Raw genomic sequence first — 17,019 nt, 5'->3', positions numbered from 1 at the left:
TATTACTAAATAGAAACGAATGAAGACGAACTTTCAAATCTTTGTTCAAGATTGGTGGCTAGTGGCTACCGACGCTAGCTAGAGCCAATAAATACAGAAAGTATCAAGTCGATCTGTATATCAGTGGATGGGTTATGTTTTTCAACATTTTCAAGATAGGAACATACACTACTATAAATTAATATTAGATTTTTATTTTATATATATATATATATATATATATATATATATATATATATATATATATATATATATATATATATATATATATATATATATATATATATATATATATATATGTATAGGGGAAGACTCTTGTGAGAATTTTTCTTATGTGAGAATTTTTCATATGTGAGAACACTCTTTATGTTCTAAAATTTTACTCGTATGTTCTAAATTTTAAATCTAATATTCTAAACTTTTCCTTAGGTGTTCTAAATTAAATCAAATGTTCTAATTTAGTACTCACATGTTCTAAACCATAAATTAGTTAAGTTTGATGTCATAAATTTTAGGAAAAATTGTCAGTAATAATCCGACCTTTTGCCCGTCCGCTGAAAATAATCCCACCTTTTGATTATTTTTAAATAATCCGACGTTTGATGTCAATTTGCTGAAAATGGTTCTAGCCGGTCATGTAACTTGTTATAACAAGTTATGTGACACGTGGCGGCCTGTGATTGGTCAAAAAAATAAAAATAAAAAAAATAATTTTTTCTGAAAAAGTTAAATTTTTATAAAGAAAAATAAAAAAATATTTTATAATTTTTTTTTTAAAAAAATGCCCCTACCTTGCTTCTTTCTCTCTCTTCCTGATCCTTTCTCTCTCCTCTCCCTTTCATGGCTTCCTCCATTACGCCCACCACAAACCACAACCTCCACGAAGTACTTCCACCCACCAGAATCTATCAACACCACTGCATAAACCTCAACGCCACCCACTCACCATGAACTACCACCATCACGAACCCCAAACCACCCCCCAAAAAAACCCATAAAGCAAAACATCACCACCACTATTTCTGAGTGAGGCTGATTTCGGGGCGGTGGGTGAAACGGAGGTGCGAGCTGGTCAGGGGAGGAGCTGGAGAAACGGGAGAAGATGGAGTGGTGTTGTTGTGGTTGTTGTTGGCGGCTGTAACTGCGGTGGTGCAGGGAGCAGGGACTGTCGCCGACCCGCACGGTGGTTTTTGGGTGGCGGTGGTTTCGAGTCTGGGTGGGGTGGTGGTGGGGATGGTGGTGGTTTTTTTGTATTTGATTTTACTTTTCTTTTTTTTTTGTAAATTTTTTTTTAATTTTGGACAAATCAAATTGTGACACATGTAAATTAAATTTAATAAAAAAAATTTACCACTTCAACCGGTTATCGGTCACCCGGGACCATTCTGAGCGGATTGAGTATAAAAGTCGGATTATTTAAAAATAAACCAAAGGTGGGATTATTTTTAGCGGATGCCCCAAAGGTGGGATTATTCCGGGCAATTTTTCCTAAATTTTAAATAACTTGTTCCAAAATTTTAACTTATATGTTCTAAATTTTAAAACGTGTGTTCTAAGATTTTTAATTATATGTTCCAGATTTTAAAGCGTATGTTCTATTTTTTTACACGTATGTTCTAAATTCTTTACTCACACTTCTATATTCTATATCAGTTTGTTCTAAATTTTTATTCACATGTTCATAATCTTAAGTCAGATGTTCTAAATTTTATTCATATGTTTAAAATTTCATAAAGCAAATTTTTTAAATTTTTAATCACTTGTTCTAATTCTAAAATCAGTTCTAAACATATTACTCACATAAATGTTCAAATTTATTACTCATATGTTCAGAATTTTAATTTGAGTCACGTGTTCTAAATTTTAACTCGCATGTTCTAAATTTTTACTCACATGTTCTAAAATTTTACTCACATGTTCTAAATTTTAAATCAGTTCTCATATAAGTATGAATTCTCACATATGGACCTATTCTCACCGGATCTCTCCCCTATATGTGTATATATATATATATATATATATATATATATATATATATATATATATATATATATATATATATATATATATATATATATATATATATATATTTTGCTGGGGTAGACAACAATCATTCGGATCAAGTTTTGTTGGGTCAAGTTCCATTATGATTATGCATTTAGGTATTGACTGATGAATTATATGTTTGCTTCAGATAGATCAAATTAATTGAGATTTATATTAGCCGTATTTGGGTCACGTTCTTGATGAATTATTCGGTGTTGTCTAATAAATTTTCATCTATGGCTAAAACGAGTTTTGCAATTTTAGAGGTACACTTAGATTTGAATAAAATGATTCGGATCAAGTAATCGAATACAAATTAATTTTGATATGTTAATAAATTGCGATCTTTGTGAAAGGAAATACCCCATATTTTTTCCAATTGATATGATCAAATTCATGTCATATAGCCCAGTAGGGGCATTATACAACTTATAATATTATATTCCTCAGTCAAAGGTGTAATAATTATGAATGTCTCAAACATTATTATTATCAATCAATGCACTATATCCACTTGACTACGACATATAAAAATCATTGAGCTTATACATATATTTCAAATTCATATAAAATAATTCAAAGCATTGATACCAAAACTCTAGAAACAGCATTTAAGAGCTGTAACAGTTGCAAGAGACATTGATATCTTAAGGAACCATTAAAAGAGAGGTAAAAAAAGAAAGTGAAAGAAAAAGCAAATTGATTAGACTAAAAGAGTTTGGTATCAAATCACTGCTTGTGCTATAGAGCATTACTGTTAAAATGGATGGCTTTCCTATTAGAAGAGTCACATGGATTGTTAGAGCTATAAATATTCAAGAATTTCACATCTTTCACACATAAAGTAGTACTAGATGCTTACATATGCTTGATCTAGCTAGGAGGATATAGTGTCACATCAATATCATCAAGTACATGAAACAATGACTTTACTTATATCCATTTAAGTGAGAACAAGTACAATGATAAAATTTATTAAGCAGTCGTCTTAATTCTTGTTATCCTTGATGAATAATTTTCTTTTTTGGTTCGAATAAGTCACAAGGCTATTATTTTACTTATGGATCCAAACGAGTCATAATTTACACATGATACAAACTTACGGCCTATTCTACATAGGCTCGATCTCAATCTTTGCTACAACGCCCTATCCTAAGTACTTCTTCATTGATACAATGTATGTATTTATAGTTAAAAGAATTTATCTATGATCGTCAATTCTTAATAGCAGAACATTGTTTTCTGAATTCTTAGTATCCTATATTAGTTGGATGATATCCTCTATTGGCTAAATAATATCCTCTATTAACTAGACGATATCTTTTATTGGCAATATTATATCATTTATTGGCTGGATGATAATTCTACTGGCTGGTTGATATCCTCTATTGGATATATGATATGAATATCATCCGGCCATGATATCATATAGCCAATAGAGGATATCATCCAGCCAATAAATGATATCATAGACACAACCATAAATGATATCATATAGTCAATAGAGGATATCATTCAGCCAATAGTGGATATCATTCAGCCAACAGAGGATATGTATAGATTATTGAAGGATATGAATTATTTGATGGATGATATGTATAACTTATTTGAGGATATGTATAATTTGTTTGATGATATGTATAACAATGGCAGAACCTCCATTGAAGATCTCGTAATAAGGTCATCAGTATAACATAAATTGCTCAATTCTCAACCAAAATACATGCATCTGTTATCAAAATGCTCACAATTCAACATATAATCATATGAGACAAACAATTTCAACAATTATACATCACATAAGAAATCCCAATTCAATGTTTTTGGGCATTTTTTGAAAAACTTCCTCTCTCTTGCCATGAATGACCTCATTTCTCTCCTCGTCATTGATGTCATCATCGTCATCGTCACCTATAGGGGGAGAAGTAGATCCACCATTGTCGTCATCGTCGTCTTTATCGTCATTGTCATCTCCTCCGCCGCACAAACTATTTGGTCAGGCTTGACTGACCCAATAGTTAAAGAAATTGTGTTAATTAACGTAGTATGTTTATCTTAAGACACCTTCTTGTTGATTGCGTATGCATGGATGGATCGTTCAGCTGTAAGTATATACATAGTAGCTAGATTCTCATCATATAATAGTAGCTATCAGGCCCGTCTAAGGCCTGTGCAAACAGCCCTGCATAGGGCCCTGCAACTAAGAGGGTCTGAAATTGCAAAGTAGTAGTATGCCAGTATAAAATTCTGATATGTCAAATTGGTTTAAGCGGCAAGATTAGATCAACTATCTAATGATAACTAAGGTCAGGCCTTTGTAACTGCAGTTTTTATATATATATATATATATATATATATATATATATATATATATATATATATAAAAGGTGAACTAAACAAGCACTAAGTTGGGCCGTTGTATTGTCAATAGTTTCTTTTACAGTTCTAGAATTAGCTAGTCCTTTTTAAGTTGCCATACTTACAAATGTATGATGCCCCATACTTAGTTTGCTTTTTATAGCCCAATTGGATTATCAGGTACATTCAAAGTTTAGCACGTTTGAATTATTAGGTACATTCAAAGTTGGTCCATCTACTTTCCATCATTGCAGACACTATACAGCCAATACAGGCCTGTTTAACAAGTATATGGGCCTATAAGCCCAATTATATGAATTGTGTTCATCTTGGATGCAAGCTGCCTCTATTAGTTCTAATTAGTGCGTTTTTGGTATCAAAGAGCTTAGCAGAAAACAAACACAGCTACTAGCTAACTACTAGATCAAAATCATTCTTCTAAAACCATTATCGACATCCAACTCTTGCTAGATTAATGAATTATGATGCTTCACACATAGTTGATGCTCGAAAAATCGAAAGTTGAAACTACTTGTGCTTGTAAAGTATTGCAGATACAAACCTTTACTACCTCAATTGACTACAATGTTGTTGAATTAAAACATTCCTGTACTGTGATTCAACCCTCAATATTTAATGATTTCGATCCAATTTCTACTGTTACACATATATCACTAACAATGGTACAACGTACAAGCAATTAATCTTTTAAGACTGTATATCATTAACATGAATGCATAATTAACATTCATCTACTGAAAGCACTTGGAAGACTGTATTAATCCAATTTATCTTATACAGTTTAAGGCTTAGAGCTCCTTGAATTATACAACTCTTCTATACTTGTACATTCTTTTGTTAGCTACGAATTCTTTTGTTGACAAGCTTTCCATTGAATGCCATTATTCGCAGATTTCCTTCAACCTTAAACCATATCCCCTTTCCTCGTGCTGAAATTACAGCATTCAGTAAATCGAAGGTCCAACAAGAATCGATGAACTTGTATTGCTGCAATTTTCCCTATCATTTTTATTCATACAAAATCCAATATAACCAATTATAAGTACATAGTACTTGTTGAGAGTTATTGTTTAAAGTTTTAGCTATATGATTGAAATAATTGTATGAAGAACGAAATTGGACTAGATCAGAGTAGTATGTTGTATGTAATTAAAAACAATTTTGATCAATTATAGCTTCCTAGTCATTTGTAAATTAACTTCATTATAAGATATATTCGTACGATTTATGATATTGAAAAACAAAAACGGAAGTGTAACCTATGTAGTAGACATTAGTCCACTTAGCAACATGAGCTGGTTAGTGAATAATAAGTAATATATACGAATAAATGGAGCGAAATAGAAAGACACCATTAACAAAAAACTACAAAACTTTTACCTTGAAGGTGATCAAATTGTGCTCCGGAACTTGTTCAGTTTGAAAAGCTTCCAACATAGACTAATACGAAGTATAAAACAGAAATAGTGAACAAACACATAACATAGAATTCAAATTTTTGGGCTTGAACGCGTACCTTATCAAAATGATTAACAACTTTAAGCGCAAACTCCTTGGTAATGGAATTTCCATGAACTAGTTCTTCTAGAGCAGCCAACAAGCAACAACCAATCGTGGAGTTACGATACAGCTTCATCTTCTCCATTATGTTGCTAAAGAACTATCTTTAAGGTAACTAAACTACGCTTTCCTAATATCGTTAGCTATATGATATAAACTAATGTATGGATCATGAATGAGAGAATATTGAGTTGATTGTTGTAAAAATGGACATTAATTATTAGAATTGGAAGAAACTTCAAGATGAATGTGGGATATGGAGAAGCATGGAGAGTTATTAAGTGTTGAGTTATAAAATAAGACATGCAATGTGGCCTGTGTACTTTTGTACGAATTGATAATTTAATTTTATGTGTAACCCAACTATCCAAGTAATAACAAAATGCTGTCAATTGGAGTAGTGTGAGAATCATGCTATCAAAGGTGTTATGTAAAAGCGGAAACTAGTAGTGTCTTGATATGATTTTTTTGGAGTTTCTCAATTTCATGTTGGTGAATAGACCACTTACGAGCCATAGCCAAAATCAATACCGTCCAAATAGTGGCCGGTTCAGAATGAGCTTGTTTGTGATTTTTGGAAATCGGTGAGCAAGGTATAAATAGACCATACTTCAGGTTTGAATTAAAATCTCGTGTTATGATTGTGTTTGCATGGGTTGAGAGGGGGGTGGAGGTCAGGTTTGTGAAATAGATGTCTGTCCACGAAGAGGGGGCGATGTATATGAAGATTGGTGTTGGGGTTGTTCCCTTCTACTTGGAGGATGAAACCCATTTTAATGGGCTAATATAGTGATATAACCATATGTGTTATTTAGTATTGGACCCATATGAAGAAATAAGAGTAAGTCACTTTGGGGGTTGAAATAGTGTATGACCAGCTGGAAATGAGGTGTGGGCAGAAAGCCACACAAATCTCAGGCACAAAATAGAGGAAGTTCCAAACTTGTTTAATGTTGTAGAACCTTTGCTTTAGCATTGTTTAGGGTAGGTTAATATCATGTACCATTAATTATTAGTGGAAGGGCTTGGTATCGGATTACGGTGTCCGTAGTTTTCTCGGGTTTGCGTTTTCACGTACATCTTGAAGTGCTTTATTTTTATTGCATTTGGTCTATATTAAGTTTTGCTTGTTATTGTTAGATCGTTGTGCTTCCGCTTGTGATTGTTTATTGTATGTGCTTCTTTTCGACAACTTGGTGGGCCCTGGTCACCCACCTTGCCAGGTCGCACGCACACTCCACTCCTCATGCTCATGATATTGTCCGCTTTGGGCCTAGCCCGCACGGATTTGTTTTTGGGCACCTTTCCAAAAAATCTCATACTAATAGAGTGTGCACTTACTTGGAGCTCTTCACCTCCTTATTCTTTCCATGTGAGACTTGGGATGAACAACCCCAACAATTGGTAAGACCAACAAAAAGGAATGAAGAGAGCATTAGACTCGGCTTTAATAGCTCTTAATTACATACCATTAAACCAACAAAAGCCTTCCTCTTTCAATGACAAAAACAAAGGCAAAAAATGCTTACCCCTTTTCTTTTGCTTTCTATTGTTTTCAACTGGTCCATTGATTACACTAAAAAGCAACCTAGCTCCAAAATATAAAAACAATAATCCTCCAAAGTGGGAGATAATGTCGCATATAAAGTTTGATTAACCAATCAACAATCACTTTTTTTTTCTACAAGTTTTAGTGGGCAAAGCATAAACCTTTTTTATGCTATCTGTGGTGTAATGAGCAGCCTATGAATAGCAAGGAATATCACCTGTACTTTGTATCAGGTAGAGCATGTCTCTTCACATGCAATTACGCAAACACAGTAAAATTAAACACAGTCCTCTATAATCTCACCATGGCCTTTCAATCTAAGTTCTGCTTGTCGTCTTTCGTATTATTACTATCACTTATCAGTTGTCCCGGCGCCACAACTAATAAGCAATCAGAGTATTTCAGTCTCATGAAAAGCGCTCTCTCAGGCAGTACCTTGTCTGAATGGACTGCCAAGGGAGAGAGCTCATACTGCAATTACACTGGATTAGTCTGCAATAGTCAAGACCAAGTTGTAGAGATGAACCTTGCAAGGAAATCACTAAAAGGATCGCTTCCTCCGGATGTATGCTCTTACCTACCAGAGCTGCAAGTTCTTAATATAAGCGGAAATGACATCACTGGCAGGTTTCCACACGGAATCACCAATTGCTCCGTTCTGAAAGTTCTAGCCATGAGTGATTTATTGCTTAGTGGGAGGCTTCCGGATTTTTCCAGCATGAAATCACTCCGGGTGCTGGACTTGTCTATGAATAAATTTAGTGGAGACTTCCCACTGTCGATTACAAACCTCACTGATCTTGAGGTGGTAAACTTCAACATGAATGATAATTTCAATCCTTGGGAACTTCCAGAGAATATTACTCGGTTGACAAGGCTACAAACATTAGTCCTGTCAACAACAATACTTCAGGGAAGCATTCTCCCATCCATAGGCAACATGACGTCTCTTGTTGATCTCGAGCTCAGTGGGAACTTTCTGAAGGGTCAGATTCCTCCAGAGCTAGGAATGCTGAAGAACCTTAAGTTTCTCATGCTTTACTACAATCAGCTCAGTGGAAAAATACCCGAAGAGATAGGAAATCTAACAGAGCTTACAGGGTTGGATATGTCAGTAAATTTACTGACAGGAAGAATTCCGGAATCAATATGCCGCCTTCCCAAACTTAAAATCTTGCAGCTTTATAATAACAGCCTCACAGGAGAAATTCCAACAGCTCTTGGGAACTCAACAGCATTGACCACATTATCTGTCTACCAGAACTTTCTGACAGGCAAAGTTCCCCAAAATCTGGGGAATTCATCAGCCATGAATGCCATAGACTTGTCAGAGAATCAATTCTCCAGCAAACTGCCACCAAATGTCTGCAGAGGAGGTAAACTGCTGTTCTTCCTTGCTCTTTCCAATGTGTTCACAGGTGAGATACCTCAAAGCTATGCAGACTGCACATCACTTGTACGTTTTCGTGTTAGCAACAACCGATTGGCTGGCCAGGTGCCTGAAGGAATATTCAGTCTTCCTAATGCAAATATTATTGATATTGCTGACAATCAAGTGACTGGAACTATACCTAGAGAAATCGCAAATGCAAAGAATATGTCGGAATTCTTCATTCAAAACAACAAAATATCAGAATCTCTTCCATCTGAGATCTCTGGAGCTGTCAATTTAGTTAAGATTGATCTAAGCAACAATTCAATATCTGGCCCTATACCCTCTGAACTTAGCACCCTCAAAAAGTTGGAACTCTTGTTGTTACAACATAACAATTTCACATTCTCTATCCCTGAATCATTGTCCCAGCTGAAATCACTAAGCATTCTCGATTTATCTAATAACCAGTTGACAGGAAACATCCCTGAGAACCTATCAAAACTACTTCCCAGCACTATCAATTTATCATATAATCATCTTTCTGGTCCTATTCCTATCCCGCTAATGACAGGAAGCTTGGGAGAAAGCTTCTCAGGTAATACAAGGCTTTGTGTTGAATCACATACAGATCCATCTTATGAAAACTTTCCAATCTGTCAAACTCACGAGCAGAAGCGATCAATTTGGTTATGGATCACAGTGGCCTCAGCTATAGTTCTTTCACTAGTTGCAGTTGCATTGTTTTTAAAACGATGCTCAAGAAAAAAAGAAACAGCTAGTAAGGCATAGTTAGGTTTGAATTCATCTTGCAACTCAAGTGATGTATAAAGCTCTATATGTTTTTTTCCCCCCTTTTATTTTTTAGTGGAAACTTCCATATAATAAACAACCACTAGCAATGACAAATAACTTGCTAGAATAAAGTTTTACAATCAGCCCCAAAGGGTGTCGGTAATATTGAATTATTTTTGGAGAGCATGAGATTATTCTAGAAAGATGATCTAAGGGACACTGGGTCATATACACCCAATGTTAAGTCTTTAACAGCATCATAATTGAGAATTTTTGTATGTATGTTGAATTGAATCCTACAAACAGGAGAACCATGTGTGTGGTACTCAATCTCCACAACAAATTCGCTCCATTGCCAAAATGAATATGATAGACATATACATTTGTGATGAATAAGCTGAAATAACCATAGGAGCAATTTAATTTCTAATGCAATGCAAAATTATTAGAAGGCATGAGCATCAATGAACGGTTTATAATAACAACACCTACTTAGAGGATCCTGGCTTCCATGATTTGTTTAAATTTCAAATCAGTGAAATCCATGAGTAATATGAATTGATTGTTAAAGATGCTTAAAAAATAGGAAAATTTAATAATTACCACCAACTATTGTTGCCAAAATTGAAAATACCACCTCAAGTTTTTTTTTTTTTTTTTTTTTTTTTTTTTTTTTTTTTTTTTTTTTTTTTTTTACCACCTAGTTTTTTCCAAAAGTTTTCAAATTCCCACCTTTTTGCCACATGACGTCATCATGGGACCCACACTTTCATTTTCCCTCTTTCTTCCCTCGATTTCCCCTGTTCTTCTACTCCCTTCTTTCAATTTCATCTCTCAAATTTGATTTCAAATACAAAAATTTCGCAAATTAGGTTATAATTTCTACAATCTAACGTACAACGAACTGAATAGAGTAGTTTAATTAGGGTTTGGGTAATTAATTTGGGGGTTTTGCTAAATTCGAAAAATTAGGGTTTAGGAATTCATTAATTGGATGAATAACTTGACAATTAAACATGTAATTAGGGTAAAAACATGTAATTTAAATGGGCAATTAAACATGTTATTGTTTTCGCCCCAATTACATGTAAAATTAGGGTTTATGAATTCATTAATCACCACTACAATGTTAGTGTTTTCGCCCCAATTACAAGTTTAAATTATGTTTTTCCCCCAATTACATGTTTAACTGTCCAATTAATCAATTCATAAACCCTAATTTTTTGAATTGAGCAAAACCCCCAAATTGATTACCCAAACCCTAATTAAACTACTTAATTCAGTTCGTTGTAGGTTAGATTGTAGCAGTTATAACCTAATTTTTGAAATTTTTGTATTTGAAATCAAATTTAAAGATGAAATTGGAAGGAAATCGTGGGAACAAAGAGGGAAATCGGCATGATGACGTCATGTCGCACAAAAGGTGGGGATTTGAAAACTTTTGGAAAAAACTAGGTGGTAAAATTTTAAAAAAAAAATCTTGAGGTGGTTTTTTCAATTTTGGCAACAATAGTTGGTGGTAATTATCAAATTTTCCTAAAAAATAAGTAATAACTTTAGGTCAAATTGTTAGTGGAAAACAGCAATTTGTAAGCCAACTTAACTGCTACAGGCATTAACAACTACTACAATGATTTAGTTAGTGGGATACAAGGTTCCTTTATTTATGGCACTAATGTTAAGATCACTACAACTAAAAATGGAAAACAATTATAGGCCTCACAATTTTTTAGGATACGTGAATGAATGTGTTAAAGCTTAAGAGTTTTGATGATGATGAGTAAAAGCAAACTTCAACTAATGCGAGTTCTCTAAGTGTTATAATTAACAGGTGAACTTGACTTTGGAAGTGGAAGAGTAACCTGCCTTTGAAGACACAAGGAGAATCCTAAGAAAGTTAAAGAAAGTAGAAGAAGAGTTCCCTAACAGGCGCTTGAAGAGAAGTTCCCTAAAAGGAGCTTGACAACAAGTTGAGTAGTTTGACTTGGTCTACGTGGAAGACATCATGTTCAACTTGGCCTGCAAAGTTCCAGCAAGAAGCTGGAGAGTGAAGGACAACTTAAACTCAATCCTAGTCTGCGTGAAGCCCAAGTATCCTAAACAATAAAGCGTATGATGAGATAATCCAGCTAGCGAATATAAATCTTTTGTTAAAATTATTTGTCTAAGGATTATTGTAAATATGTTAGGTTAGTTTATGCATGGAGTTTTTCAAAAGCGTGACAAAGCTTGGCAAGCTTTATAATTGGAAAGTTTATAAAAGATAAGTTTTAATATATGAAAAGATTTTCTAAAGATTTAATTTTAAAAAAATCCGGTTTTACAAGATATTATTCTTTTCTTAAATTTTATCTTTGATAAGTTTTCTAATAAGATTTTCTTTACAATTGATTTACTTAAAAACGTGTTTTGTGAAAATGGTAGTTTTATAATTTCTATCTTTTTTAAATCCTTACTTTACATTCGAGTACTTCATGTATTTAAAGTAAAATTCATAATTAACACAACTTGTGAGTTTATGCATAAAGAACCTGCAGAGAGCTCTAAAGTGTAAGTTTTCCAAGTCTAAACTTTGTCATATTAGTTTTGGATTCCATGCGTAGCTTTCCTGTCACATATTAGAGTCAAAGAGTTTGTATTGTTTTGGTTTGGGTGATTATTAAGATAATTGCATACAGATTGTAGGCTTCAAAATTAGAGGCTGAGAGTGTGAGCATTCAGGGAGTGCTGAGTGAACTGAATCTAAGTGAGTGAACTGAGATTGGGTAGAATAGAGTTCTATTGTGTAGCAAGTTCAATCTGTAACTTGTGAGTAAAGGTATGTTATAATAGGTTGTACCTAGGAGAGTGCCCTATTATAGTGATTTGGTTTGGTTTGAAATCCCTTGGAAGGTCGAGGTTTTACTTCCGATTGCCCTAGAAGGTTTCCTCATAAAATCTTGTGTGCATTGCTAAGTTCCTTTTATATTATATTTTATTTTGCAAAAAGTAGTCACTAGGAACTCATGTACAATTCACCCCCCCCACTTGTAGTGTTCGTCTCAACTAACAGAATGCTTAGGAAAAGGGAAGAAACAAAGCTAGAGGGTATGAAAGATGAATATTGGATACTTCTTTATAGACAAGCCCTCAGAATTATTATTCAGTTAACGTTATCATGCAATGTGGCCTTTAGTATAGCAAAGACAAAACCACGACAAGTCTGATGAAAGTTCTATCTAGTATGTATGAGCAGCCATCGGCTTCTAATAAAGTTCATTCAATGAGTTGGTTTTCAATTTGTGGATGATGGAAGGTGGATCGGTAGCTTAACATCTTAATGGACTCAATTCTATCATAGCCCAATTGAAATTGATTTTGAAGATGAAGTTGGAGCATTGATACTTTTATCTTCATTACCAGATAGCTCGTTAGGAAGAAATGAGTTGAAATTTAACAACGTTCGTGATCTGGTTCTTAGTGAAGAGATTTGACGGAGTCAGATGAATCATCACCCTCTTTAGTTTTACATACAGAGTCACAAAGAAGAAATTCAACCAAAAAAAATGAACATGGAAGATCAAGCTATCGAGGTAAATTCAAAGATATGAGATTAAATCAAGTAGAACTCGGTGCAAGAGTGCATCGAAAAACCAAGAAGCATAGGCAAAGGCAAATGTTACTTCTTCCGCAAAAAGAGATTATGTGTTGATATGCTCATCAGAGAGCAAGGAAGAATCTTGGGTGTGAGATGCTAGAGCATCATTCCACGCTACTTCGAAGAAAGAATTTATTCAAGAGGTATGTCCGTGAAACCGGGAAAAGTATACCTTGGAGAAGATCAATCTTGTTATATTATTGGTAAAGGTTTAGTGAAGATTAAGTTATATGGCTGAAGGATGTTAAGCATATTCCCGACCTAAGGAAGAACTTTATATGAGTTGGGCAATTGGCGAGCAAAGGCTACACTTGCTTTCAAGATGGTGATTGGAAGATTTCAAAGGGATTAATGACAATTGCTCATTGTAAAAAGAGTAGTTTCTTTACATGATAACAGGGGCATGTTGTTCAATTTCAATTATAGTAGGAAATGAAAATTCAAAATTGTGGCACCAAAGACTTGGCCATATGAGTGAGAAAGATATGTATTAATGGATTCTAATAGGAAACTCCCGGTCTTAAAACAGTTGATATGGACATGTGTGAAAAATGCATACTTGGAAAGCAAAAGAGGTAAGCTTTCAAACTAGTGGTAGACCACCAAAGGAGGAAAAGTTAGAGGTTGTTCACTTTAATGTTAAGGGACCAACAATTACTTCATCTATTGGTGGAGAACACTACTTTGTCACTTTTATTGATGATCACTCCTAGAATGTATGGGTTTACTTCCTAAAACAAAAATACAAAGTGTTTGAATCTTTCAAGCAATGGAAAGCTATAGTAGAAAATGAAAAAGATTAAAAAGTTTAGAATCGGCAATGGTGGTGAATATGAAGACACCACATTCAAGAAGTTTTGCTATGAGCATGGAATCAAGGTGGAGAGAACCATGCCGGGTCCATCTCAACACAATGGTGTAGCTCTAGCTAAGCTTATGAACCGAACGTTGACAGAAAGAGCTAGAAGCATTTTTATACTATTAGGTTTACCAAAGCAATTCTAGAAGAAGCAGTCAGCACAAAAGCTTACTTGATTGACCGAGGTCGATGAACTCCGTTAGACTACAAAATACTCCCTCCGTTCCCGAAAGAACGACCCAGTTGGGTTGACTACGCGGGTATTAAGAAAGTTAAATAAAAGAAAGTAAAAGTATATTGAAAATATAAATTTACATGGGGTTTGTAAAAAAATAGAGAGAGAAAGTAATAAAATTACATGGAAAATCAAATTTTTATATGGAGCTAACTTTGCACAAATATTGTTGCAAATTGGTAGGTGTTTTAATGCAAATAGGTCATTCTTTTTGGGACTAAAATTAGGCCAAATGGGTCATTCTTTTAGGGACGGAGGGAGTACATGAGGAGGTATAGACTAGAAAAGAGATGAATTTGTCTCACTTAAAGGTCTTTGGATGTGTAGCATATGTGTATATTACTGATGAAGGCAGAAATAAGCTTAATCCTAGTCTAAGAAATGTACTTTCATTGGCTATGACCAGGGCCGTCGCTGGGCGGGGCAGCGCCCAGTTTTGAAAAGCCCAAATTGGTTTTAAAGAGGGCCTAAAAAAATAAAAACTTAAAATAAAAAAATTAAAAAAAAGCTAAAATTGCTTAATTGCTTTATACAAGTGCTAAAATTCGTCATTCATCAATGAATGAAGTTTGTTGGTTATTGTTCCCAAAGCAAATTAAATGTTCCAACTTTCAATTCCCTTAATTTTTGCTTCTAATATTTAGTTTTCCACGAGATGAATTCCCTTTTTGATATTTTTAAAAGGTCTCTATCAATCTTTCCAAAGTGTACTACCCATATTTAATTTATCCAAAAAATCCCTAGTAAAATCATTTGAAGATGAAAATTATTATTATTATTATTATTATTATTATTATTATTATTATTATTATTATTTATTATTATTATTATTATTTATTATTATTATTGTTATTGTTATTGTTGTTGTTATTGTTGTTATTGTTGTTGTTGTTGTTGTTGTTGTTGTTGTTGTTGTTGTTGTTGTTGTTGTTATTATTGTTATTATTGTTATTATTATTATTGTTTAGTTATTTTTATTATTATAATTAAAAAATCGATTTGATTTTTTTTTCATATATCTTTTACAACTAAATATTTTTTTCGTTATTGTTCTAAAAAATATTTTTCCATAATTAAAAGATTGAAAATCTAGGAGAATTTTTTAAGATTTATAACTAATACATTTTTTTATTATTTGATATGTGAATTTGAAAATATAGGAAGCTAATCTTTCATTTTGCATACCCTTAAAATGCAAAAAAAAAAAAAAAAAAAAAAAAAAAAAAAAAAAATGCTCGTTCGCCAGGACCCCAATTTATATGTTCGCCCTAAGCCTGGCTATGACGGGGATGAGTTTGGATAATGAGTTTGGGATGATGAAAATAAAAAGGTGATCCGTACTAGAGATATGTTCTATAATGAAAGAATCGTGTACAAGGATAGACATGAAATTGAAGCTAGCAACTCAAAGTGGTCAATGAAGCATTGATGCTAGCAAGTGGGAGCTCGCAATGAAAGATGAGATGAAATCATTAATTTTAAACCATACATGGGAATCAACTAAGTTATCCAAAACACATTATCAAAATGGTTATAAGGGGCGTTGACTTTGCATTGACTTTTCTCTCTTTTTCTCTCCTTCCATGGTTTTTCAATTTTAATGGTTTTTCTTCCATGAGATCGTTAACAATGGCGAGAAAGAAGAAACAAGCTACTCCTTTTAATGGACTGATGTTGTATTTTCTGATTTAAAGGCTAATTAAGATATAAATGCTTGAATTTAGATTAATTATGGTAGAATTTGGATACAAAATGATAGATTAATAGCTTAAGGCTATCACTCTCTTGATAACTTTAGGTTATCACTCTCCTAGTAACTTGAGGTTACTACTCTCAACATTTTTCCTCAAAATTCACATCATAGCTAATGCATATACTATCCCTTATTTATACTAAGGCTTAGGAATAAGGACTACTAACCTAAAAGTACTGAAATTCCCAAACTACCCTCGTTAATGTTAGTCTATTACATTATCGGCCCCCTAAACTTCCACCTTGTGCTCAAGGTTGATAATAATCGGCACTCGATTCTCGGTGACAGCAATGATCTCTCAAGGTTAATGAAGGATGTGAAATTTGGCTTGAATGTATAAGGTTATAAGAGTTGGGTTTCATAACTGATGTTGGATGGATAGGCCTAGAGTTAACAAGCCCAAAACATGAAGGGTAAGTGGGCCCAATAATTTGCATTGCTTCATCAAATTGAATTGGGTTAGCCTGTAGCTCTTTTCTTTCCATATATGCATGTGGCACTAGCTGCCCATTGACCATTTTGCCCTTACTAACCCCATCTTGTATAATTGGCTTCCTCCACAAGGCAATGAATGCCAAAAGCATTTCTGCCAAAAGCAGCTCTTTTTGCATACTTCAAAAACCACCAATCACCCATTCCTCTTGAATCCTTTCTCTTGCTCCACTTCCGGTCAAACCCCCACCGCCGGTAAAACCACCCGCGAAATCTCCACGTTTTTGATGCGTGAAGCCACCACGACCAACCCCGCATCTGCCATGAAAGTTCCTGCGCTATGTTTTCTCCGGCGACCCAAAAGCCCAAACCACCACCTCGCTCGCACGCACCACCCCTTCC

General features: G+C 34.1%; 1 protein-coding gene and 1 pseudogene across 1 annotated transcript; one reads left to right on the top strand and one right to left on the bottom strand.

Annotated features, from left to right (window-relative positions):
* Positions 1–5,262: 5,262 nt before the first annotated feature.
* Positions 5,263–6,070, bottom strand: LOC145613953 (transcription initiation factor IIA subunit 2 pseudogene; annotated as a pseudogene).
* Positions 6,071–7,751: 1,681 nt separating this feature from the next.
* LOC145614575 (uncharacterized) lies at positions 7,752–9,841 on the top strand. The gene has a single exon (XM_081669632.1). The coding sequence runs from the start codon at positions 7,839–7,841 to the stop codon at positions 9,696–9,698; it is 1,860 nt and encodes a 619-aa protein (XP_081525758.1). The 5' UTR covers positions 7,752–7,838; the 3' UTR covers positions 9,699–9,841.
* Positions 9,842–17,019: the final 7,178 nt, after the last annotated feature.

This window comes from Chenopodium album, chromosome 25 (assembly GCF_948465745.1).
Source record: "Chenopodium album chromosome 25, dcCheAlbu1.1, whole genome shotgun sequence".
Lineage (NCBI taxonomy): Eukaryota > Viridiplantae > Streptophyta > Magnoliopsida > Caryophyllales > Amaranthaceae > Chenopodium > Chenopodium album.
Note: the sequence above shows the minus strand (reverse complement) of the source record. Positions and strands in the feature narration are given on the sequence as shown.

Coding starts and splice junctions, on each gene's coding strand:
- LOC145614575 (XM_081669632.1), top strand. CDS start 7,839: ATGGCCTTTCAATCTAAGTTCTGCTTGTCGTCTTTCGTATTATTACTA.